The sequence below is a fragment of the Sceloporus occidentalis genome, unplaced genomic scaffold (assembly GCF_023333645.1).
Source record: "Sceloporus occidentalis isolate IW3139 unplaced genomic scaffold, rSceOcc1.0.p SCAF_441, whole genome shotgun sequence".
NCBI lineage: Eukaryota > Metazoa > Chordata > Lepidosauria > Squamata > Phrynosomatidae > Sceloporus > Sceloporus occidentalis.
In genome coordinates, this window is record NW_028317421.1 from 32,587 (window position 1) to 60,226 (window position 27,640).

At 43.4% G+C, this 27,640-nt stretch overlaps 1 protein-coding gene across 1 annotated transcript in view; it reads right to left on the minus strand.

Annotated features, from left to right (window-relative positions):
* LOC149271957 (low-density lipoprotein receptor-related protein 11-like) overlaps positions 1-27,640 on the minus strand; it is a 116,612-nt gene that overhangs the window by 9,651 nt on the left and 79,321 nt on the right. Inside the window, exon 5 of the mRNA XM_089506949.1 lies at positions 20,477-20,618. Coding sequence (XP_089363075.1) covers positions 20,477-20,618 — 142 coding nt within the window. The remainder of the gene's footprint in view (positions 1-20,476; positions 20,619-27,640) is intronic.

Genomic DNA, 27,640 nt, shown 5'->3' on the forward strand with positions numbered 1-27,640 from the left:
TTTAAAAAAATATTACGTCCTGGAAAAAATAATAATTCGTGTCAGTACACTAAATGAGAAAAAGGGGAATAATGGTCAGTGATGATCAATATTTATCAATATCATTTATTAGCCAATAAATTACTATGTGATGACTGATTATTGACCCTTTAGGTTATTCATATTTGATCAGTCTCATCGATTAATAGCCAGTGACCTAATTTGATTGTTCCAATCGCTAACACTATACACTGACTGTAACCTAACCCTAACACTGTACACTAACATTACCCCAACACTACCCCTTATGCTAACCCCTCACTCTTAACCTAATTGGTAGATAAATTGCCCAAACCAGTGGAAGGAGAAACGCCAAAAGCTATTTTTAAAAATACTCCCAGACCCACACAGAAATATGTTTGTTAAAAATGCCACCAAACTCAGAGAAGGAACTTTGGCAAAATCCATGCCATGCATGCAAGAAAAAAAAGAAAGACTTCAATGTGTAGCACTCATCCTGATACATGCAAAAATGTGAAAGGGTGGAGAAGAAAAAACCTTAACCCATTGCATTAGTGGTTGTGGAGGTCTACCTAAAAAGGTAAGTGGAGTCTCTTTCATGTCCTCGGGCAACACGCTTTCAAAGTTTTCATGGTTTAAGGGGGTTATTTTTTGGTATATATGTATTCGGCAGAAGGGGGAAATTTTTTTCTGTTTTCTTTCTTGTTTAAGGTAGCCCAGGGTGCAGCATCCATCTCAAATGTGCCTCACGTTTAAAAATGTACAGAAATTCTGTGCTATTAGATATTTATTTGCAGAAGGCAACATAGGAAGGTAAGTGGGGAGTCTTTGAAATCCTCAGATGATGTGCTTTAAGACAATATATAGGATGTAGTAATTTTGTTGTTGATGTTATCTACTAAAGAATGAAATGCACCTTCATGGTTTAAATGTAAAAAAATGTGAAACCACTTTGTTAAAAATAGATTTCTAGTTGGTGGCCATACTGGACAGACGCTGTCTCAATCAGCTCCATCAGATTTTACAAAAAAACAGACGAAATCCCCAGATAACTTATTCAGGGGCCTTCTCTTGATACTGTTGTTGGGCCTAGGGTGGAAAGAATGCGGGATCACACACAAATTTAAATTGGAGTGCTATGTGGTGGGGTCAAGAGTGAGCAGGCTCCAATCCGGTGTGAGAACTAGAGTAAAAGCAGCTCTGGTCCATGTCAGAGCAGGGAGGTTAACCGATCAGCATTTGCACTTCCTAAGTGAATACAGGAGGAATCCCATGCTCCATAGTAGGCCTACCACATCACAGTGCAAAAAGTCAGATCATGACATTTCATGGGGTCAGCAAGTGCTGAGGCGCATTGGTGCTTAAAAGTTTCCAACACTCTGCTGATTCCATAGCTAAAGAGTTCCAAACTTCCTCTGGCATTAATATCAACACAAAACCTGTGCAGTGGGAGTTTTGTAGAATGGATTTTTATGGTTGAACAGCTGTATGCAAGCCTCACATCACTAAGTACAATGTTGGATTGAGTGGTATAAAGCACACCACCACTGGACCAGTGGAAATGTGTTCTGTGGAGTGACAAATCATGCTTCTCTGTTTGGGTGTCTAATGGGCAAGCCTGGGTTTGGCGGATGCCAGGAGAACATTACCTGCCTGACGGCATTGTGCCAATTGTAAAGTTTGGTGGAGGAGGGGCTATTTTCCATTGAAGGGAAATCTTAATGCTTCAGCATACCTAAACATTTTGGACAATGCAATGCTTCCAACTTTGTTGAAATAGTTTGGGGATACCATTTTTCTATTCTAGCATGACTGTGCCTCAGTGTACATAGCAAGCTCCATAAAGATGTGGTTGGATGAGTTTGGTGTGAAAGAACTTGACTGGCTGGCACAGAGCCCTGACCTCAACCTCATTGAACACCATTGGGATCAACTGACCTTCTCCTCCAAAACCAGTAAACGACCTCACAAATTAGATGAACAGTCAAAGACTCCCACAGAAAAACTTGTGTACAGGCTTCGAAGAAGAGTGGATCTGTTATAGCTGCAAATGTTTATGTACCGTATTTCCCCATGTATAAGACCCTCCAATGTATAAGACGCACCTTAATTTTGGAGCCCGCAATATGAAAAGAAATGTATTACATTATTGAACTCAAGTTTTATTCATCAAAAAATTCATACTCATCATCCTCATCACTCCCATACATTAACTGCCCCTAAATTAACCCTAAACACCCCATTAACCATAACTGCCCCTAAATTAACCCCCACCTCCCCTAACTTTCAGCAGCCCAAATATTATTTTATACCTATATATAACATTAAAACATAATTTAAACACCCATTGTGTATTTATACCACCACCCAGCTCCTTTTAAGATGTAAGGCAAGGGACACAAGGTTGTGGGGGCATTAATACACAAGAGGGGCTGGCTAGGAGCATCACTTATATCTTAAAAAGGGGCTAGGTCGTGGTGTAAAGACACAATGGGGGCATTAAAACATAAGAGGCATCAAAGAGATGAGGGTAACAATACATAACGAGGAGAAGGCTCGGGCATTATATAAATTCTAAAGGGGCTGCTGACTGGGGCATACGTACACAGGGTGGAAGGCTAGGGGCATCACTTATACCTATACTAAAAGGGGGCTGGCTGGTATAAATACACAATAGGGTGCTGGCTGTGGGCAACACACAAGGGGGGCAGGGGGCATGAAAACATAATAGAGGCCTGACTGGGGGCAATACACAAGGTTGTGGGGGTCACTGATACACAAGAGGGCAGCTGGGGCCATTATATGATAAATCAATATTAAAGGGATTAATATAATTAATATTATATAGATAATGCATGTTACTGTGTGATATTACCTGGCTGGGGCTCTGATATTGATAATGCATGTTACTGTGCGATATTACCTGGCTAGGGCCCTGATATATGATAATGCATGTTACTGTGTGATATTACCTGGCTAGTGCTCTGATATAGATAATGCATGTTACTGTGTGATTTTACCTGGCTAGTGCTCTGATATAGATAATGCATGTTACTGTGTGATATTACCTGGCTGGGGCTCTGATATATGATAATGCATGTTACTGTGTGATATTACCTGGCTGGGGCTCTGATATATAAATGCATGTTCCTGAGAAATATTTTCAGCGTAAGTAGCATGGATTAGTACTAGTGTTAAGGCTGATCTGCCTTTGCTGTTGTATTAGAGTAATTTAAATATTTTTTTATTTTTTTTTTAGTAAATTGGTTTGGTTGAATTCAATGTGTTGGTTATTTTTAATATACATGACTGTGCTAACAAAAATTAAGCGTGGCAATGCGAGCGCGACATTGTAAAGCGCAATTGCTTGTATTGGTGAGTTCCGCGAGAGCGATAAAAAAAAAAAAAGTGTCCCTCTTTCACATTTTTAAATGTTGGGAGGTATGTAACAATGTATTCGAAGTCTGAGGCATTCTTTACTGTTTAGGCATATCATCTCAAAGAAACTGGTGTGGGATGGATGAGTTGCATGTGTTTCTTGTTTTATCTTTGAGATCTCATTTAACTGAAAAACCCCTATAGTGGGTAATTTGGGGAAGGGGGGATACGGACAGTGGTGACTCTAGAAACAATATATAGGGGGGCACACGATACCACAGTCAAACTGGGGGGCATTCATATTTTCCAAAAGTAATGTGCTATGGAATTATACTTTTGTTATTGGACTAAAATAATACTTGATCATTCAACATGGGACGCCTGAAGCCACAATTGAGTGCGACTAATCCTTGAAATAAATATTATAACACAATAAATAACTTTCCACTAAATGATTTCAGGGCCTTGAACGTTTTGTCACTACAACTTCAGGAGGGCATTTTATCTCTGGATAAATATAAATTAAATAATTCCTACTGTAAATTAAGTCATCCAGGAAACAGATGACCAAACACACACACCAACACAGGCTCTGTCACACGAACACCCAGACACACACACACCAGGACAGACTCTGCCACACCGACACCCAAACACACACAACAGGACAGGCTCTGCCACACTGACAACCAAACACACACACCAGGACAGGCTCTGCCACACTGACAACCGAACACACACACCAGGACAGGCTCTGCCACACCAACACCTATACACACACAATCGAGGACAGGCTCTGCTGATAACCAAAAACACACAAACAGCAGGACACAATCTACGTCACAGACGTCTACATCAGGATGGATTTTTCACACTGCATTGTCATTTATACCCCCCCTAGTGTTTTTGCCCCTTGTGTATTGATGCCCCTGCTGCCCATATATATTAATATTAGTCCCTGCTGCCGATAGCAGGTATAGATCAACACATTAACACACAAACCAAGCTACGCATGTATAGATCAACTGAAATTCACTTGTGATCTCAGCACTGAATGTATATATCAAATAAACAGAATCGGATATACAAATCCTGTATTTGCAGGTATACAATAGTATATGAAACGTAGCATTGCAGGTATAGATCAAATAAATACATGAAAACAGCATTGGAGGTCTTACTCAACTGAATAAGACATACAAACACTATTTGCAGGTATACATAAATAATGTATGGAAAACCAGCTTTGCATGTATAGATCAATTGGAATTCACATAAAAACACATAATTAAAAAGTATATTTAAAACCCCCTAAATTAAAGGCATAAATCACAGGCCCAAAGCCAGCCCTGGCGTCCACACTGCCCACACAGCAATCACACTCCTATCATGCCAAGTCAGCCAGCACATCTTGGTACAGGGTGGCTGTAAGTGATGTGCAGACCCCATACTGGTGGCAGCATCAATACACAAGGGGGGCAGCTAGCTAGGTTTCAGCATGTACTGGCTGACTTGGCATGATAGGAGTGTGATTGCTAATAGCAATCACAGTCCCATCATGCCTAGGTTCCAGCACTTACACATCCATGCTATCTCACACACACACACTCATTCATTCATATACTCATTCATTCACAGATTAATCCCCTCAATCACGCATACTCATTCAAACACCCTCCCCACCCCCTTACCTGCACTGCAGCTCCTCGATGCCGCTCACAGACTTCAGCAGGGGGCGTGCCCTCCCTCTGCGTTCTCTGGTAGTGCACAGAGGAAACAGGACTGGAGCAGAGTCATGTGATGTCAGGTTCCGCTTCCTCTATGCAGTATAGAAGACCCTCCCACAGGTAAGTAGCAAGGCTCGAGGTGTGGCCTGCGTAAGATCAGTTACCCTGGCTGCCGATCTTACGCGGGCCGCACCCTCTCTCTCCTCCGCATTAAAATAAATAAATTATTTTTAAAAAAAGACTGGATTTAAAGTCGCATTGCGACTTTATTCCAAATTCGGCAGGGGGGCAACAGGGGGGGCAAGGATTAACCTAGGGGGGGCAATTGCCCCCCTGTAGCGACGCCACTGGATACGGATGCTACACAGGGAAATCTTTAGTACACTTCAAAGCTACTGTATTATTATTATATTTGTTGTGAAGCTGAGATTGCTTTCTCTTAATATAAAACTGTGACAGGCTGGTACAGTAGTGGATGGGCAGTATACACGGTCTGCTTTGGCTAATTTTGTTTGCCCTTACACATAAAATTGAAGCCCCAAGGAAAGATAAGCACAATAAATAATTAAAATATAAGTGTGGTGAAGTGTGATTAAATTGTGTAATGGGTCCATGGGGTGGAGTATGCAGAATTCCAGGGTGGGCTGGTGCGCCAACAGCCTTTTAACCCCTTCAGGACCAAGATTTTGATACTAAGGTGGCGCTAAAGGACCGGAGCCATTTTTGTGTTTTTGCTATGTCTTTCTTCAACTTCTTTAACAAACCCATTTAATCCGAACATAGTATTTTAGGTTTTTTTTTTTCCTGGGTACATAAAATGACTGAAACAACTTGTGATTTGTATTTAGACCCCCCCCCCCCCCGAGTACAGGAATACCCCATACATGGGTAGGGCATGTCTCTTTGGCACTGCGGGTTCAAAATTTAAACATGTGCATTTCAGTTTTCAAACATGGAATTTTGACAGATTCGTTTGCTGGGTCCAGACACGTAGACGTCCAATATTTCATTTTAACCCCCTAAAACTATATATTTCCTTAAACTAGACAGCTCAGGGAATCTAATTAGGGGCATATTGGCCTGTCCCATGCAGCTGATTCCACACCAGCGCCTTCCAAATTTAGTCTAACAAAAAAAAGAAAAACATTTTCACATCCACTTTGTGGTTTCACCATGATTATTTTTCTGAGTAGATGTGTGAAAAAAACAAAATAGGTCTTGATTTGTGTTCAGTAACACCCCCTGAGTACAGCGATACACCACATGCATAGATAAGTCATGTTTCTCAGACACTGGAGTCAAAACTGGAACATGCGCATTTCAATTTTTAAACTTTAAAAAAAATAAAATTATCAGATTACTTGTAAGTGACAGGTTTAGGCTGCTGACATCAATCAGGGAGACCGATCAATAATCAGTAACTTAACCCCTTCAATCCCCTATAGACGTACCAGGACGTCCAAAAAACGCCCACTAAGAAACCCCTGTGGACGTCCCAGTACGTCCAGCCCTTCGTGCAGCATCCCTGCCGCTGCACGGGAGACCAGGCTGTCGTTTTTGCCCGATCTCCCGTAACAGCTTCCGGCATGAAAGCCAGTAAGCTGTTACAGTTGAAAGTGCCCGATCGCGCAGTTGCAAACGCATTCCCTGGTCGGGCATTCCCTGGTGACGTAACCCTGCGGAGATATCCTGCCCTCCGATGAGGCACAGAGACGCTGCGATCTCTATGCAGGTCTGTGAGGACCTGCGTGGAGATCACAGTGTGATCGGTGCAGGGGGATCGCTGGGAGGGGAGTGAGAAACCATGTCTCTCACTCCCCCTCCCGTCCTGAAACGGAAAAGCTGGAAAAAAAAAGTTAAACCATTTAAAAAATATTAAATAAATCATTAAAATAATGATATAAATAATACTAAAAAAAACTATAATGTGAGCTGTGATGTCATTGTGACATCACTGGCATGTTCAGGAGGTCCCTAGGAGGACCTCTAACCATTACTGTGTAAAAAAAATAAAATATAAAAAATTAAAAAAATTTACAAAATGAAAAAAAAAATATATAAAAAAAGATAATAAAAAAAATTCTTAAAAAAACCTTACTTCCTATTGCCCTAGCATAACATCTAGCCAGTATAACCCTCCTGCCCCCGTTCACAACCCCCAAACCCGTTAAGCCATAGGCATAAAAATTATACAAAATTGTACACCTAATAGTATGCTCCCTGGTGCTGGGAAAGTCTGGAAAATCTATATAAATTAGGTATTTCTGAAATCAGGACACCTGAATTGATAAACTTGGAGGGGATTTTCCATCACTTTACCTAATTTTGTGAGGATTCAGAGGGAAAATGTAAAAAAAAAAAATCTATATAATTTCTCATTCTAAATTGTCAGCTAATCATCCAACTATGGTATCAAACGAAAGCCCTATCTCTCCTTGAAAAAACAATATATAGTTTACATGGGTACGCTATTCACAGGAAAAGAGAATCATCGCTAAACCGACATTTTGAGGTACCAAAAACCCCTGGGATTGAAGGGGTTAAAATGTCACCGACAAGTGATCAGGTAATAATTATGTTTGGGGTTTTTTTTATTAATAATTTGTGTTTTTTTCATAATTACCCTAGATGACCCCTCTCTCTTTGTAGGGCAGGGTCATCCATGGGCTGCCATAATGATCCGATCACTCCTATTGGCCAGGAGTGATCTGATCATTATCAGCCCAGCCCAGCATTTGACCTGGAAGCACCCTGGACTTTCAGGTCAGTGCTGTTATTTTTTTAATTTATTTATTTTTTAATTATTTTATTATTTTTTTAACACTTTTTTTTTTAACTCTTTCAATGCTGATGTTCCATTGAAGCACAGCATTGACTGATATTTAGTCCCCACAACTTGTGGGGACTAATATTAACCCCTGCAATGCTGCGAAGGGGGGTCATACACAATCGCAGCATTGAAGGGGTTAATTGAGCAAGAGGGGGGTAGGGGTTAATTGAGCAAGGGAGGGGGTGGGGGCTGGTCTCCACACTCATGTGGAGACCAAAGAATCCTGTCTCCCTGTCCCTGAAGCTGCCTCTGGAGATTGCAGGGGAGGAGTCTCTTTGATCAGTCCTACAGGACTGATCAAAGGGCTTGTGGGGGCTAGTTTTTGCTGTTGCTGGTCTGCCAGGGCCTCCAGGCAGACCACCAGCAGCAGAGCCCCGTACAAAACAGGAATTAACATTGAAGGGGTTAACGCTGCACTGACGCTCTCATGGAGCGATCAGGCAGCAGGGGGTGTTGGGTCAGGTCCCCACACTTGTGTGGGGACCCAATCAACACACCACCCCCTTCCCTGAAGCTGCCTGTGGCAGCTGAAAACGTGATTGCAGATTTTTTTCTGCAATCGCGGTTTCAGCCTACAGAATCACTCCATGGGAGTGATCACAGGCTTGGGGACGGGCTCTGAGTGGCTGTGCTGTCTGCCCCTGCGATTACCACGATTGTGGCGATGTGGGGGCGGTTTTTGGGGATGAAGTACCTGGTACGTCCCGGTCTACCGGTGACCTATGACCAGGAAGTACCAGGTACATCCCGGTCCTTAAGGGGTTAAAATCCAGACCAGGATTTACAGGTGACTATCTACAGTTTACTTGGTCTAATTGGGAGGGTTTAAAAGACCAGCTTGGTGCAATTCACTCTCCTTCTTATTCCAGCCAAGAAAGCTTGGTGAATTTTTTTTTTGGTTGCAGTGTTTTGTTGGAAGGTGGGGAAGCCACCCCAACTTAGAGAGAGAAAACTCTGTGTTTAGTTAGTGCTCAGAGGAGTAAGGATTTATTTTGTTTATATAGTATTTTGGTTTTGCTGCTCATTTGAAGAAAATAAATACTTTTTGCTGGATCTGGAAATGGCTTTTATTTTACTCTAGAAGACAAGTGGTTCTTAAGGAAGCAAATAATTCAAACTCATGTGATTTTTGTCCAATTTGCTTTGGCAAAGAGCCCAGCACTCAGAATTAAGCATTTTCCTGTGGAGTTGTTTAGCTCAGTCAATGAGGATACTAAATGACAGCACGACACACAGCACTTTGATCAAGCAAAACTTTAATATGGAACTCTTACTACAGCAGATGGAAAACAGCTATGTCTGTAAACTTGTGTGTGTGTGTATGTATGTAGATGTAATGTGTGTATGTAAAGCGAATTAAGCAATCAATCAAATCAATATCACAGCAATCAATGCTATAATGTCAATGTCAATACAGTAGTACATCAACAAGCCAAGTACTCTCCTACCCGATCAACTCGCAACTCAGCAGGGACTGGGGAAACCCCTCAGAACGGTCTTTCCGAAGAGCCACTCGTCTCTGACACAAGGATCCCTGGATCCATCCTGGGCTGCCCGTGCACATAATCTCTGACACCACAGGTGAGGTCGTGGTCACTGCCGTGGGTTTTTTATAGCCATTGTGGGGACTTTCCAGAATCTTCTAGGGGGGAGTGTCTTTATGTCATGGTGTTATCTCTAGGTGGCTTCTGTTCTGCGATGCAGGCTGGCCCTCCATCTTATGGTGCCGGCCAGGCACTTTAAACAGAGGTCCTTCGCCATTTTGTTCTTATGTGCTTGGGCAGTTTCTAATCTATTTGGCACAGTGATCTGTACATGTTGAGACCTAAGTTTCAAGTTTTATAACTATACTTAACTAATTTTTTATTTTTTTTTTAAACTAGAAAACAGAGCACTAAACTAAAAACAAGGAGTGGACGGACAGAGTTCTGTCAATGGCAGGCGAGGGCTATTGAAAGCGCACAAGTGGATATGAAAGGATATACCATGAAACAGATTGACCGCAGAGCATAAGCAAGCAGAGATCTAGAAACTCAGGAAGCTAGTGTGAATCAAGGACCGGAAGAGTTCCGACGAAACCCCTCAAGACCCTATGGATATCCTTAACTAATTAAACAAGTTCTCAAGAGAGTCTCTCCAGAGTTCCCCCTACAGGTTAAATACTGCATTCAACCATGTAAGTCGATGAAGCCCAGCCTACTAATCACAATGTGATTAGTAAAATGAATAAATATATAATTATATATCATTAATTATAAATTAAAAAAATAAGAAAAAAATAGTTAAAAAAAATAAAAATGTGGTAACATGTAAAAATAATTCCCCATTGATGTCATCATCAGGGGAACCATACAGTTCCAACATAATGTAAAAAAAAAAAAAAAAAGTCCAAAAACATATATATGGGAAAAAAGTTTATATTTGTGAGCAAGTCCTAAAATTAGCACTATGGCTTCACAAAAATCCTTGCATGGAAAGAGTTAAAATACTGGTATTTTAAATACCCACGGGGTGTCTAGTTTTTAAAAATGTATGATTTGATTCCAACAATAGGACCCTGGCACAGACTGACCAGATGTTCAAATGCCAAAAAAAAATGCATATCTTTTACCTCCCAGCTAAGCCGACAACCTCCCAAGTAAGTGGCCTTTTACCTTCCAAGTAACCTGACAACCCAATGGATTGGTGGTATTACTGTATTCAAGTTGCTGATCACATATTGGGGTGTTGTTTGATTGGTGGTAAAATGTGTGCATTGAAAGAGTTAAAATACCAGCATTTGAAATAGCCTGGGGTATCTACTTTTAAAAAATATTTAATTTGATGGGGTAAATTGAACTTCCCGGCTTGAGAGATATCCCAATTAGGATATATTGGTAGAGTTTTCAACATGTAAAAAATCCAATTTGAAAAATGCACACTTCCAAATGTGGCTTTAGTCTGCAAACAAACCAAAATACCCATAAATGGGGGGTATCACTGTACTCAGGAGATGTTGCTGAACACATATTGCGGTGTTATTTGGCAGTGATGTATACCAGGCGTTATTAATTCATACCTGAGGTAGAATCCATGTGAAAGAAATAAAAAAAAGTATTGCTACAAACTATGGCAAAGGCTGGTGGTAGATTCTCTTTCATGGAAGGGGTTAAGATACCGGCATTTAAAAAACCCTGGTGTTTCTGTTTTTTTTTTTTTTTTTTTTTTTTAAATATATGGTTTGATAAATTGAAATAGCTGGCTTCAAATATGGCCCACTTAGGACATAGGGGCAGAAGGACCATATGATAAAGTTGAAAAATGCGCACTTCGTAAATGTGGCATTTTACCCAAACAATTTTTGTAAATGAGTAAAATATTTTTCAAATAAATATGAGAAAAAGTGCTTAATTTTCAATTAATTTGATATGATAAAAATTGTATCTGAAGAAAGCTCTTCTTGGCCTGAAAAAAAATAACTTGTGTGGGTATACTAAATAGGAGAAACAGCCTGGTCCTTAAGGGATTAATCAATTAATAATTATTGTGAAAATAAATAAACATGTATTGTGAATTGTTTATTAGTTATTATTGCTTAATTTTATTTATTATGGTGTCCATAATGATGTTAGGTTCATTCATATTAAACCCTCCAGTACTTTTTGCCATTTTTGCAAATGGTTCAACCACTATTCTCCTTCCCTGTGAATAGTGTACCTATAGATTTAATACATTTATTTTCTATTCTGAATCCTCACTACATGAGTTAAATTGACAGAAAATAACCTAAAAATTTAACCCTGTGATGACAACTGACGGTCCGGGCACATCTCTTGAAAACAAACAGTTAACGACAATTGACATGCCAGGACCGCCATGACGCAAACGGGTGCAGAAAGCAACAGTGGGATCGGCATCAGGGGCCATGTCTGGCACCCCCACGGGGCACCAACATCCGCCATACACTGAGCAGACGCCAGTTTTAAAAGAGTTTAGGAGGCGATTTAAATCCTGCGTATAAGACGACTTTTTAACCCGTGAAAATCTTTAAAAAGTCGAGGGTCGTCTTTTACGCTGGGTACTGAAACTTACCGAGCCGGACTGGAGAATCACGAATCTCTAGGGGAGGGGCGAGCGGAGAAGCTGCCTCCCCTGGGCAGGTCTTCAGGGCCGCGCCGAGGTAGGTGCAAGATCGTGATCTCCCCAACTAGCCCTGATCAGCAAGCGCCCGATGAGCAGGGCTGGTTGGGGAGATCACGACCTCCCTCTAACTAGCCCAATATTAGGGAGCTCGAGGTCTGGCACTTCAGACCTCGGCTTCCGTGCTCCCTAATCAGTACGTGCCGGCTATTGATGCCGAGCGTGGGGATGATGTCATGTCCCGGCGCTCGGCATCAACTGCCGGTGCGTAGTGATGAGGGAGCAGTAAAGCAGAGGTCTGAAATGACAGAACTCACGCTCCCACAACTGGATGGAAGATAGAAGATGAGAAAGGTGAGACATGGGGAGAAACGGGTGAGAGTGCAGTGTATGTGTCTATATGTTGGTGTGAGATGGTCAGTGTATGTGTATGGTCAGGTGTGTGTAAGATCAGTGTAGGTATTTGTGTGTTTGTAAACTGGTGTGTGTGTATATATGTATATATATACACTATATATATATATATACATTATATATATATATATATATATGTGTGTGTGTGTGTGTGTGTAAAGGCAGGGGCGTGTGGTGAGGGCAGTGTATAAATGTGTATGTATGGACAGGCGTATGTTAGTATGTGTAGATATATATATGTGTGTGTGTGTGTGTAAGGGCAGTGTATGTATGTATATGTCTGTGCATGGGCAGTGTATGTGTATATGTGTGTTTGTAAGCTGGTATGTACGTGTATATGTGTGTAAAGGAAGGGGTGTGTGAGGGCAGTGTATGTCTATACATGTGTGGACAGGCATATGTTAGGGAGAGCTGAGCCACCCAATCCAAGCAGGCTTTGTATACAACAACCAGCTAATCACCGGTAAGGTACATCGCTTGCCGTGGTTGGCTGGTTGTTGTATACTGGGTAGAGGGGTAGTCTTATACGGCAAGTATAGCCCAAACTCTATATTTTAACTGGAAAAGTCGGGGGTCGTCTTATACGCCAGAAAATATGGTGTGTATATATATATATATATATATATATATATATATATATATATATATATATATATATATATAAAGTATTTTTATGAGCAAGTCCTGAAATTAGCACTTTATTTTCTCTTTATAGAAAGAGTTAAAATACTGGCATGTTAAATGTCCATGGGGTGTCTACTTTTAAAAAAAATGAATGATTTGATGGGGTAAATTGAATTGGCCATATTCAACAATGTCCCAATTAAAACATGGCGAAGGATGACCACCTGTCTAATTTCCAATACGAAAAATGCCCCCAAACAACTGACAAACCCATGCATGTGGGGTATCACTGTACTCAGAAGAGATGTTGCTGAACACATATTGGGGTGTTCCATGACAGTGACATATACCAGGACCTGTAAAATCATACCTAAAGTACATGTGTGTGGGAAAAATACACACAAAAAATACTACTGCAAACTTTGACAAAGGCTGGTGGTAGAATTAGTTCATGCAAAGAGTTAAAATACCAGCATTTGAAATACCCTGGCGTGTCTATTTTTCGAAAATATATGGTTTTATAGGGCACACTGAATTGGCCAGGATCAAAGCTGTACCAAATAGGACATGGGCAGTGGATCACCAAATAAAGTTCAACACTGAAAAATGTGCATGCCCCAAATGTGTCCCTTTTGCCCCAAAACAGCCAGGCAAACCCATGCATGGGTGATATCATGGTACTCAGGAGATGTTGCTGAACACATATAGGGTTGTTGTATACCAGGACCTATTAATTCATACATGAAGTAAAATGTGTGTGGGGAAAAGAACACAAAAAAATGACTACCACAAACTTTGGCAAAGGCTGATAGTAGAATTAGTGCATGGAAATAGTTAAAATACTAGCATTTCAAATACCCTGGGGTGTCTAGTCTTCAAAAATATATGATTTAATGGGGTAAATTGCATTGGCCAACTTAAAAGAAAAATGAAAAAAACTGCTGATCTTACCGGATCTAATGAATATCTACCAAAATCAAATTTCAGTCGAGGGTGGGCCAACCAGTATGTATTCCTCTCCCCTGCCCACAAAATAGAATTGTGAATACCGCCTCATGCGTGATAGATCTAACGAAAAAAAGTTGATCTTACCGGATCTAAGGATTATCTACCAAAATCAATAAAAAAAATTCCAAATTTCTGTTGGGGGGGGCAACCCGTATGTATTCCCATTCCCTGCATACAAAATAGGATTGTGAATACCGCCTCCTGCGTGATAGATCTAACGAAAAAAACTGTTGATCTTACGGGATCAAAGAATATCTACCAAAATCAATGAAAAAAATCCAAATTTCAGTTGGGGAGGGGCAGCCCCCCTCATTAAATATGCAATATCTCAGTAATTAGACTAGATCTAACAAAAATGTTGTCTGATCAAACCTGAGATAACACATGGAGCTATCATAATCAATAACAGTTTGTTGATTTTTTTTGTTGAGGGGAGGGCTGGCTACTGGTTAGCCCCCCCCTGAAAAAGATTGTTAATATTACATATTTTAGAGTAGATCTAACAAAAAAACAGTTGATCTAACCTGATCTAACAAACAAACTGAATGATCTTTTGTTAAAATTCTTAATATGGGGCGCTAGCCCGGGGCAGGTCACGCTTTAAAAACTGTTGGATTGTACAGTTAGTATGCAACTCTAATTCTAAACAAATAAAAACCAGAAAATAATCTGACAAAAGTAGATATATTTTTTGTAAAGCAAAAAACACACAGTATCTCATCAGGAGCATTTGGGCACTTTTCATGCAGCCTCATAGCATTAATTTTCTGCGCACTTTTGCGTTGCTTAGGAATTTTTGCACAGGTTATGTGTTATGGCAGAGAATTCTAGCCTAGCATGTTTCATTGCATTTCCATTTCCACCCCACAAGTATTTGGTTTTCTAGACATTACAGGGCACAAATTGTTACTATTCCCAAACAAGATATTTTCACGTTTTGCTCTACTGACCACATGTCCCGGATTGCCTGGGACAGTTCCTCAATGGGACTTAAAGTGCTGAACGCCGGAATATTACGTCATATTCCAACACTCAGCAGTAAAGCAGTGAGCACTGTGGCAGAGCAGCAAGACAGAGGCCTTGCGCTCCCATCGCAAGATTTCTGCAAGGTAAGTGAACTACAAAGGGGGGAGAGTAGATAGTGAGAAGGTAGGGAGAGGGGATAGATAGTGAGATGGGAGAAAGACTGGGTAGATGAATTAATGTGTGGCTGAATTATGTGAATGAGTGAGAGAATTAATGAATTTGTGAGCACTGGGCTGATTTTGCTTTGGGGTACAATATCTACAGTCGGGATGGATTACACCTGAATGCAGGAGGGGCTCATGTGCTTGGGAAAGGATGGCTAGACGGTTGAAGGAGATTTAAATCTCCTCCAAGGAATGAGGAGGAAATAGTCAATCACTATGCAGGGCTACATGTTGTTTAGTAAAGACAGGCCAAATAAAAGAGGTGGAGGGGTCTGTTTGTATGTAAAACAAGCATTATTGCCTCATTTGCAGGGAAGATATATATGATGAAAATATGGAATCATTGTGGGTTGAGATTGTCAGAAAATATTTCTGGGCATTTGTTACAAACAACCAAATATTGGTGAATTTGATGAATCACAATTATTAATGCAAATAGAAAAGACTTCTCAAAAAGGTGTACTATTATTATGGGGGGTTAATTATAAATATGTACAGGGCACATACAAAGACTCTAAAGACTTTAATACAAAGGAAACAAAGGAAAAGTAGGCCACCCGCTAAGACTTGAAGAAAGGAGATTTAGACAGAATTTTTTTACAGTAAGGTTAATAAAAGTATGGAATTCACTGCCTGAAGAGGTGGTGCTAGCAAATACATTTTTTTGTATCAACACCGTTTATTGACAAAGCAGATAATAAAATGACAATGGACATATCAAGTATATCGGTACAAAGCAAGTCAAAAGTAACATGAGTACACAGTTTCACAGGAGCATATAAGCATGGGTCACATAGCGCCAGAGAATACATCGAAAACTGCGATAGGCAGAGGTAAAGAAACCGAGCCACCATTATCTGTAACAACAATACGACCCAACAGCAATGCAGTGAGCATTAAAGTATCAAGATAAACATTATAGCAATACACTTGTTACAATGTCGTTAATCCAAAATAAACAGTGAGTGGAGAAAGAACAAACAAACAAACAAAAGAACATAACCATGCTCCAAGGAAACAACAATCTGGAAACAAAATGTAGATTCGCGCAGACCCAAGGGCCCGAAAGCAGAAGACTAGGAGAGTCCCGAATGTAGCATCGATCCACCAGCCACATCGTGAGGCGGCCGCAGCTAGTGCGGAAGATAGAGGTCCAATATACGAGGAGAGGAGACGAAAGTCGACCATGGGAGCCATTTAAGCCCATTGGCATATTCACGGCCCTGAGCAGAGGCCACCAGGTCCTCCATGTGAGAGAGAAAGTTAACCCTCGCTACCCAAGCAGATAGTGGGGGGGGCGCGAGTTTTCCAGAATCGGGGGATAATGGCCTTCGCCGCCTGAAGCAGGTGTATGGCCAATGATTTTTTTATAGGAGGTGAAGGAGGAGTGTGTGTGATGTAAGAGGAGACCCTGGGGAGAGGCCACACAGTCAGGATCTATAATATCCTGAATGACCTTCACTACAGCCTGCCAAAAGGGACGGATATCAGCGCAGTCCCACCATATGTGTCTATAGGTGCCGTCCTCGACCCCGCATCTCCAGCAAAGAGGGGAAACCTGGGGGATAAAACGATGCAATTCAGCCGGAACTTTGTACCAGCGGGACAGAAGCTTGTAGTTACACTCCTGGACCAGACTGGCAATGGCACCTTTGTGAGTGAGCTGCAGTATTTTGTCCCAATCAGCATCAGACAAGGAGATTTGTAAGTCCCGTTCCCACAGACTTAAATAAAAGGGCTTAGAGTGCCCATAGGCCTCCTGCAACAGAGCGTATAGCCGAGATAACAAATGAGCGGGTTCAGAACCCAACAGGCAAAGTTGCTCAAAGCCCGATAAAGGCCTAGTGAGCCGGGTGTCAGGCAATAAAGAAGAAATATAGTGCTTGAGCCCATGGTATGCTAAGGACAACTGGAAGGACGGTGCGCGAGGGTGTAAGAGGTCTGCAAGGGAGCGGAACGTGCCCGACTGCAAGACGTGGCAAAGCCGCACGGTCCCTGACCGTGTGGAAGTAATTAACCGAAGCACGTCCTGAGGGATATGTATAGGCAAATCAGGGTTGTGTGTCAGTGGGAGAAGCGGGCTCGGGACGGAGGTGAGGGCAGTCCCCCTCGCTACTCTACGAAAGGCCTTCAAGGTGGCCGAAATAGTGGGGTGATAAGGGAGCGTGCAACCCCCGGAGCCATGTGACAACCAAGGGGCCGCCGAGATATCGGCGACAAAAAAAGAGTTTTCCAGTCGGGTCCAGAGCTTGGGGACCGCTATCGACCATTCCACCACTCTACGTAAGTGGGACGCCAACCAATACCACTCTAGGTTCGGGAGGGCCATACCTCCGTGCATTTTGGACCGAGACAGGTGATTAAAGGACAGACGAGGAATCCTCTCCCCCCATACAAAGCGCGTAAAAACCCTATGGCAGGCACGGAAAAAGCTCCTGGGTAAAAATACTGGCAAACATTGAAAGAGATACAGAAATCTTGGGAGGATGTTCATTTTGATTACCGCTATACGGCCAAACCAGGAAATATGGGGTACGGACCACCTGCATAAGTCTTGGGTTACAGTAGCCAATAATGTGGAAAAATTTAGTGGAATAACCTGGGAAAGATCGGACGGGATCCATAAACCCAAGTATTTAAAGGCCACATCCTTCCATTTAAAAGGAAAAGAACGGGACAGGTGCGAACGCAAATCGTCAGGAATGTTGACGCCAAGAATTTCCGATTTCTGTAAATTAATTTGGTAATTAGAAAGAGTATTAAAACGTTTTAATTCCGAAATGATGTGGGGCAAAGAAACAGAGGGATTGGTGATCATACACAGCATGTCATCAGCATAGATGGCAATTTTGTGGGTGGTGGAAGCAATGGTTAATCCAGTGATCAAATCATTATCCCGTAGCGCCTGAGCCAGGGGCTCCATCGCCAAAATAAACAATAATGGGGAGAGAGGACACCCCTGTCGCGTGCCATTCCGCAGGGTAAAGTGCTCCGAAAGGATGCTATTAATTTTTATGTGAGCAGAGGGGTTAGCATACAAGGCGGTGAGTAGGTTGAGGAAAGGGATGCCCAACTTCCGCAATAACCTAAACAGGAACACCCAGGAAACCCTATCAAACGCCTTTTCGGCGTCCATAGAGACCAAGGCGTAAGGTACGTTGTGGGCGCGTGCATACGCGATGAGATTAAGTGTGCGGATCGAATTGTCTCTGGCCTCCCTCCCCGGCACAAAACCGACCTGATCCCTATGAATAAGGGAGGGGATGTAGCGTTGCAAACGAAGAGCCATCACCTTAGCTAAAAGTTTTATGTCCGTATTAATCAAGGATATGGGGCGGTAATTAGGACACAATTCCGGATCCTTGTCCGGTTTGAGGATGACCGAAATGTGGGCGACATTGGACTGGGGGTCAAGCTGCGCTCCAGCGGCCAAAGTATTGAAGAGAGTGACTAAATGCGGGCCCAGAACGGGAAAAAACCTTCGATAGTACCCAGTGGTAAAGCCATCTGGGCCAGGGCATTTGCCACGGGGGGTGGATTTTAACGCTGTCTGAATCTCATCCCCAGTAACAGGAGCGTTTAAAAAAGCTAACGCGTCCCCGTCCAAACGCTGCCACGGCGGACCAGAAGGGCAAACGGAAAACCCCACTGATAGGGGATATTAGCCTCGCGCAGGGCCTGTGTGACGGGACGGAGCAGTCTCCGAGCCTGCAGCGTGAGTGGCGAAAGATCCTGAAAAATGGTGATAGGGTGCGAGTCCCATAAGCAAGTTGCGTTACTCTTGTAATGGCGCATGATCTCTTCCTTCAGGGGATAACTTTGGAGGCAACAAACAACATCCCTTGGGGGTGCGGATCCCGTAGGTTTCTGACGGAGAGCCCTATGAGCCCTGTCAAGATGGATGAGTGTGTCAGTCGGCCTGTTAAGAATCTTATTAAAGATGATTTGTAGCGTCGGGGCAATCTCCTCATGGGTAACCGATTCCGGTATACCACGGACCCTCAGGTTATTTCGCCGGCCTCGGTTATCGAGGTCTTCCAATTTCCTGGTGAGTTGCACTAGAGCATCTGCCTGACCCCGTAGCTGGGAAGTCAGAGCGTCAACGGTTTTACAAATCTTTGGCTGCGCGTCTTCCAGAGAGGCCACGCGGTCGCCAATATGTCGTATGTCTGCTTGTATAGCAGAAAGACTCACGTGGATGCCTTGCGTAGCCCTGTCGACAATCGCCGCGATATCATCCTTAGAGGGTAGAGAGTCGAGCTTGTCGTGCCATAGGCGATCTGCCCGGTGAGTGTGAGGTGTCTGCGAGGTAGCGCAATCCTCGTCGGCTGGTTCACTTGCCGGACTCGCGGGAGAAGATGGCGGCCGTTGCGAGGAATCGCGGGAGTCCTGGTCGGACGGCGCGGTGAAGAAGGAGCGCACGGAGGTAAGAGTCCTGTCCTTGGACCCCGATGGCTTCGGGGTATTTAGCTTAGAGTGTTTGCCCATCTCGGGGGGTTTAGCGAAAAACCGAAGCCTATTAACGAGCGTGATGTGCGGGAGCTCAGGACTTATGCGTCCATCTTGTTCGCTGGTCGGCCACGCCCCCAGCAAATAATTTTTTTTATACCCTACCAACACCTTTTAATGTTACAGAACTCCCAAATTGGAATGACCACCTGATCAGACCAAACACCTGACCCTATGCATTGTTTCCCACCTAGTCTGACCAATAGAACATAATCAAGTCCACCAAATACTATCATCAATTACTTTGAAGAAAATTCCAACCCTGACATCTCCCCGGTGACTGTGGTGGCTTTATTAACCTTTTGTACCAAAGACAATATGCTAAATATGTGTTTTGGTGTTGTATTGCTTGTATTTACACTTCTACCCTGGGACTGAGTTCAACATCATATCCGTCCCCCAGGATATTATTTTTTTTTTATTCTGGGGTGGGTTCCGCCACTTGATCTGACTTAACATGGTTTTCATGTTCACTATTCTTAATAACACTGATTATGTCTAATGCACTGATATCTTGAAAACAATCAACATTAATTTACCAAAAACAAAATAATAATCACATTTTGAGACTCATTTCAGACAAGTACTATTCAAATTAACCAATGCTCAATAAAGAAAAAGAAAAATTCACAATAAAGAAAATCAATCTATAATGCAGAAAAAAGTACAGCATTTACCTAATCCATGACTTTCTTCAGGGAGCACATTGACAGAAACATTGTCAGAGCTCTGCTGACCTGATGTATCCGTTACTGTCAACTGTAAGGTATAGACTCCCTCTTGTAAGTGAGACAACATGAGAGTTCCTGGCTGAGGAACCTAAAAAAACAGCAAAAAATATCAGGAAGCTGCCTTAGCTTTCAGCCAGCATATATAAATGTAGATGCAGTATGAAAGATATATAAACCAACGAAAGAAAAAGTGGGATAGATTACTGTACTATACCACAAACATTAATTTTTCATTTTTACTACGTTTGTGAAATTATGATTCCTGTTTTCCATATTTTATGGACCCACACAAACAGAGGCGTATCTGCTGAAAATAGCGTCTATGGCAAGCACTGAAATTGCGCCCCTGTCCCAATATCTAAAACCCATTTATTAGCTCCTGCTGCCCATATATATATATAAATATTAGACCCTGCTGCCGATAGGCCCTGCTGCAGGGATAGATCAACACACAAACCCAGCTTTGCATGTATAGATCAATTGAAATTCACTTGTGATCTCAGCACTGAAGGTATATATCAAATAAACACAATCAGACATATAAATCCTGTATGTGCAGGTATACAATAATAATATATGAAACGTAGCATTGCAGGTGTAGATCAAATAAACAGCATGGAAACAGCATTACAGGTATTAATCAACTGAATATGACATAAAAACCCTGTACTTGCAGGTATACATAAATAATGTATGGAAACATAGCATAGCAGATATGGATCTACAGAATAACACAAAAACTCAGCTTTGCAGGTATAGATCAATTGGAATTCACATAAAAACACGGCATTAAAAGTATATTCAAAACCCCCTAAATTACAGGCATAGATCACAGGTTGCACACCCCAAAGCCAACCCTGGCGTCCACACTGCCCACATAAAACCTGACCAGCACCCAGATTACACACATAAGATTTGCCATCTTTGTCCCCAAATAACCCAGCTCATGTCAACTTTGCCTGTGCCATCTTGGTCTCCAAGGCTCAAACATCCTGCTTGTGCCATCTTTGCCCTTCCACAATTATACATCTATGATACACACAAACACTTTTACAGTCACTAATTCACATTTTCATTCAGACAATTCATCCACACATTAACTCATGCTCTCCCTCATTCAGACAATTCATCCACATATTAACTCATGCTCTCCCTCATTCAGACAATTCATCCACACATTAACTCATGCTCTCCCTCATTCAGACAATTCATCCACACATTTACTCATGCTCTCCCTCATTCAGACAACTCATGCTCTCCCTCATTCAGACAATATATCCACATATTAACTCATGCTCTTCCTCATTCAGACAATAAATCCATATATTAACTCATGCTCTTCCTCATTCAGACAATTCATCCACATATTACAGGTGTGTCCAAGTTGTTTCTGCAGTGGGCCACATCGTCAGAATTGTATACGTGCGAGGGCCGCACTAATTTTTCACTGTGAGAAAATATGGCCTTTAATAAGATATGCAGATTAAAATAAAGTAAATAACACAAAACCTTTACTTTTCCTCTCACTGATTTCTGGGCCTAGAAAGTTTTGTAACTACAAATTCAGGATTCTGGATAAGTAAAAATGAAATAGTTCTATTTATCCTAGGGATAAACCGAAATGAAAATTCTGGACCAAAACCGAAAATTCAGGGTTCACTGAAACCGATAACGACCCCCCCACCTTTACAAATAATACAAAATCCCACACTTTAAAAAAAGTAAGTTACACACTAAGATTGTACAAAAAATTTAATAACAATGTTTATATATATATATATATATTATGATTGTGAACAGCAATCTCAGGCATACCCAGATTCCAGCATGTACTGGTTGGCTGTGATAGGAGTGTGATTGCTGTCAACAATCATATATAAATTAATATTGTTGTATTTTTTTGTCCAATTTTGGTGTGTTAACCACACTTTTATTAAATGTAAGTAACACACCAAAATTGGACGATAAATTAAACAATATGACTTGGCATGATAGGCTAACAGCAATCACACTCCTTTTATACCCAGGCAACCATTAAATGCTGGAACCTAGGCATGATGGGACTGTGATTGCTATTAGCAATCACACTCCTATCATGCCAAGTAAGCCCGTACCAGGGCCGGACTGGGACTTGAAAAGCAGCCCTAGAAAAATTTGGAGACCAGCCCCATATAGTTTATCTCACGGTCAAGCTCTTATACCCACACGCACCCCTTATACATACCCGCGTCACACTATTCGCCATTCTTTTTATCTCATTATTTGTATTAAAATGCCAGAAAGCAAAAGTGTTAAAAGGCCCTAATAAATTAAATACATTACACATAATGGGATGAAAACATTTGCTACTGCGAACATTTTTAGATGAAAAAGTTCCATTTTATTCAGTGGAACAAAACACTGATCACATTATTCTTCACGATATTCTGGTAAGAAACTTTTATTTCTTTATTAATTCATGTAGACTATTTTTTTCCATATTTAATAACAGCTATGATTGAGACATGTTTGGTTTTTATTTCCTTTCATTTGACAACCTACCCCCGAGTTATGCACCTCTGCCCCCAGGCTTGCCACTCTGCCCCCAGGCTTGCCACTCTGCCCCCAGGCTTGCCACTCTGCCCCCAGGCTTGCCACTCTGCCCCCTGATATGCCTTCTAACCCCCTATATGCCACTCTGCCTCCAGAAATGCCTTATACCCCCTATATGCCACTCTGTCCCATGATATGCCTTCTAACCCCCTATATGCCACTCTGCCATATAGGGGGTTAAAAGGCATATCATGGGACAGAGTGGCATATAGTGGGTATAAGGCATTCTGGAGGCAGAGTGGCATAAAGGGGGTTAAAAGGCATATCATGGGGCACTCTGCCTCCAGAAAAGCCTTATGCCCCCCTATATGCCACTCTGCCTCCCCGATATGCTTTATACCCTCCTATATGCCACTCTGCCACATAATATGCCTTTTAATACCCTATATGCCACTCTGCCTCCAGAAATGCCTTTTACTCCCTGTCACTCTGCCTCCAGAAATGCCTTATACCCCCCATATGCCACTCTGCCTCCCTGATATGCCTCAACCCTCCTATATGCCCCTCTGCCCCGTGATATGCCTTTTAACCCCCTTTTTGCCACTCTACCTCCAGATATGCCTTTTGACCCCCTATATGTCACTCTGCATCCAGAAATGCCTCATACCCCTATATGCCACTCTGTCCCATGGTATGCCTTCTAACCCCCTATATGCCACTCTGCCATATAGAGGGTTAAAAGGCATATCATGGGGCAGAGTGGCATATAGGGGGTATAAGGCATTTCTGGAGGCAGAGTGGCATAAAGGGGGTTAAAAGGCATATCATGGGACACTCTGCCTCCAGAAAAGCCTTATACCCCCCCTATATGCCACTCTGGCTCCCCGATATGCTTTATACCCTCCTATATACTCCTCTGCCCCATGATATGCCTTTTAACCCCCTTTATGCCACTCTGCCTCCAGATATGCCTTTTGACCCCCTATATGTCACTCTGCATCCAGAAATGCCTTATACCCCTATATGCAACTCTGGCATATAGGGGGTTAAAAGGCATATCATGGGACAGAGTGGCATATAGGGGGGTATAAGGCATTTCTGGAGGCAGAGTGGCATATAGGGGGACACACTTACATACACACATGCCGATTTTTTTTTTGTTTTTAACAAATACAAAAAAATATTATACAGTACAAAAAATACATTGGTTTACTGACCTTCTACTTCTCTTGACTTCCGTCCTCTGGTAGCTGCACACTGTTCTCCTCTATGCTGACAGGATATCACTGACCTGACATCCGGGGCTGCAGCAGTCTGAGTACGAGGGGGCGGAGCTTTCACCCCTCACGCTGCTCCCATCACTATGCAGCCATCAGACTGCTGGGAATGTAATCTAAACGGCCGATGCGTGCTGATGCCGCCGGCCGGAGCTACTTTAACACTTTTTTTTTATTTATATGGTAAGCTGGATCAGCTTGCCATATAAAGTTAAAAAAAAAGTATTAAAGCAGAGCCGGCCGGCGGCATCAGCACGCATCGGCCGTTTAGATTACATTCCCAGCAGTCTGATGGCCGCATACTGATGGGAGCAGCGTGAGGGGTGAAAGGTCAGTGCGAGGGGGCAGAGCTTTCACCCCTCACGCTGCTCCCATCACTAGACGGCCATCGCACACGGCTGCTGGGTGCTGATGCCGGCCGTCCGCATCAGCAACCAGCGGCCGCTTTGATTAGATTTCGGGCAGCCTTGGGGGCAATTGCCCCCCTGCCCAGCCCGTCCCTGGCGCCTTCAGGGTTAGTCTGCCGGCCGCCCAGCCCACGGACCTGCCGGCCCACCGGGAAATTTCCCGGTATCCCGGTGGGCCAGTCCGGCCCTGGCCCGTACATGCTGGTACAGGGTGGCTGTAAGTGATGTGCAGACCCCATACTGCTGGCAGCATCAATACACAAGGGGGGCAGCTGGCCAGGTTTTAGCATGTACTGGCTGACTTGGCATGATAGGAGTGTGATTGCTAACAGCAATCACAGTCCCATCATGCCTTGGTTCCAGCACTTACACATCCATGCTATCACACACACACTAATTCATTAATTCACAGATTAATTCCCTCAATCACGCATACTCATTCAAACACCCTCCCCCACCCCCTTACCTGCTCTGCAGCTCTCAATGCCGCTCACAGACTTCAGCAGGGGGCGCAGCCTCCCTCTGCGTTCTCTTGTACTGAACAGAGGAAGCAGGACTGTGATGTCACGTGAACTCTGCTGGGTTCCGCTTCCTCTGTGCAGTACAAAAGACCCTCCCACAGGTAAGCAGCCGTGCAGACCCCCACCAGCTGACAGAGAATCGAGGTCTCTTGCAGAGGATCATCCTCTCTGTCAGCTGGTGGGGGTCTGCATCGCACAGACAGCCTCCGTTACTGCCCTTCACTTACACTGAGGCTTCTATGAAGCTGCGGTGAAAGTGCCTGTCAGCAACGGAGGTTCACAAAATACCAGGGAGTCGGGAGAGAGACAGAGTGGTGTATGGGAGGGGGGAGGAGTCAGAGGGGTGTATGGGAGCCACCCTCCCATACACCACTCTGGCCCCTCCCCCTCCCATACACCACTCTGGCCCCTCCCCCTCCCATACGCCACTCTGCCTCTCCACCCGGCTCCCTGGTGTCTTGTGAACCTCCGTTGCTGACAAGAGGCAGAGTGAAGTATGGGAGGGGGGAGGAGGCAGAGTGGTGTATGGGAGGGGGGAGGAGGCAGAGTGGTGTATGGGAGGGGGAGAAGGCAGAGTGGTGTATGGGAGGAGCCAGAGTGGTGTATGGGAGGAGGGAGGAGGCAGAGTGGTGTATGGGAGGGGGGAGGAGGCAGAGTGGAGTATGGGAGGGGGGAGGAGGCAGAGTGGTGTATGGGAGGGGGGAGGAGGCAGAGTGGTGTATGGGTGAGTTATAGTGGTGTATGGGGGGTATAATGAATTTCAGGGTAGCAGAGTGGTGTATGGGGGTGTAATGAATTTCAGAGAGGCAGAATGGCATATCTGGTGGAGGCAGAGTGGTGAATCAGGGGGTATAATGAATTTCAGGGTGGTGCAGGGCATTTATGGGGAGCGGAGTGGCATATCAGGGTGCACAGTGGCATATAGGGAGGTATAAGGCATAAATGGGTTAACATATGAATTATGGCTCGGGTATAGGCCGCACCCGAATATAGGCCGCACCCTAAAATTTTGGTGCTTTTTTAAGGAAAAAGTTTTGCAATAGATATGCTGCCACTCTCCCCCCCCAAGATATGCTGCCACTCTGCCCCCCCGATATGCTGCCACTCTGTCCCCCCAGATATGCTGCCACTCTGTCCCGCCAGATATGCTGCCACTCTGCCCCCCCCCGATACGCTGCCACTCTGCACCACCTGATATGCTGCCACTCTGCCCCCCCCCCCTGACTTACCAGAGCAGACTCCCGGGTGTCTTGCGGGGCCGGAGGGGGACAGCTACGCAATATGCGTATACAACTCCCGGTGCCGGCACTTCCACTGAAGTTGTATACGCGTATTGCGTAGATGTCCCCCGCCGGATACCTGGGAGTCTGCTCTGGTGAGTCTGAAGGCAGAGGTAAAATGCATGTGCTTTAACAATCTCCCTTGCTGGGACTCCCCCCGTGGGAATTCCCGGCAAGGGAGATTGTTAAAGCACATTGTGCAGACGTGCCGGCAGCGGAGGTTCTTTACGCGCGCATCGCTGCAGCCGGTGAACGTCTGCGCGATGCGCTTAGACAACCTCCCGTGCCGGCACTCCCCCCGTGGAAAGTGCCGGCAGGGGAGGCTGTCTCAGTGTATCAGAAAGTAGGATACGGGTCCCCTGCACCGCTGCGGGGGAATCTGTATCCTAACACTGCTGCCTGCCCGGCGTCCGGAACTGCATGTCCCGGGCGTCGGGCGCTAGGCCCCAAATATAGGTCGCACCCCCACTTTAAAGAAGAAAAAGTGCGGCCTATATTGGAGCCAATACGGTAATATTTACTAATAACTTTGTATTAAAACCTAGTTTGAGAAACACTGCGTTTGGGTTCTTGTAGCTTTTATTATTATGTCAGTAAAATAAGAAGGTGAATAGAGAGAGGCCATTGCAATAAAGAGATGAAAGTGTAAACTGTACGTTTTTTATTACATTATTTTAAATTAAAAAAAATTGCATTTTTTTATCTGATTAATCGATGAATCGAAAAAATAATCGGCCAACTAATCGATTATTAAAATAATCGTTAGTTGCAGCCCTATTATTATCTATTTTTTGCACTGGTCCCAGTGCAGTATGGCTCCAGATCAGTATGGGGACTTCTCAAACATTTGTGAAGCCAGTCATGGTGACATCACTGGCTCCCAATACATTTTATTTATATTTAATTTTCACTTTTTTTTTTCTTGAATTTTTGATCTTTGCTGCTCATACTGTGGGAGAGCAACCATTGCAGAGTTGAGAAATAATTGCAGGTTGGGTAATAAGGTGATATTCTGGCGCAATCAATACTTTTAAAATGTTGTCAAGAATCTTACACTTAACGTATAAAATTAGGTTTGTGCTACAAAACACTA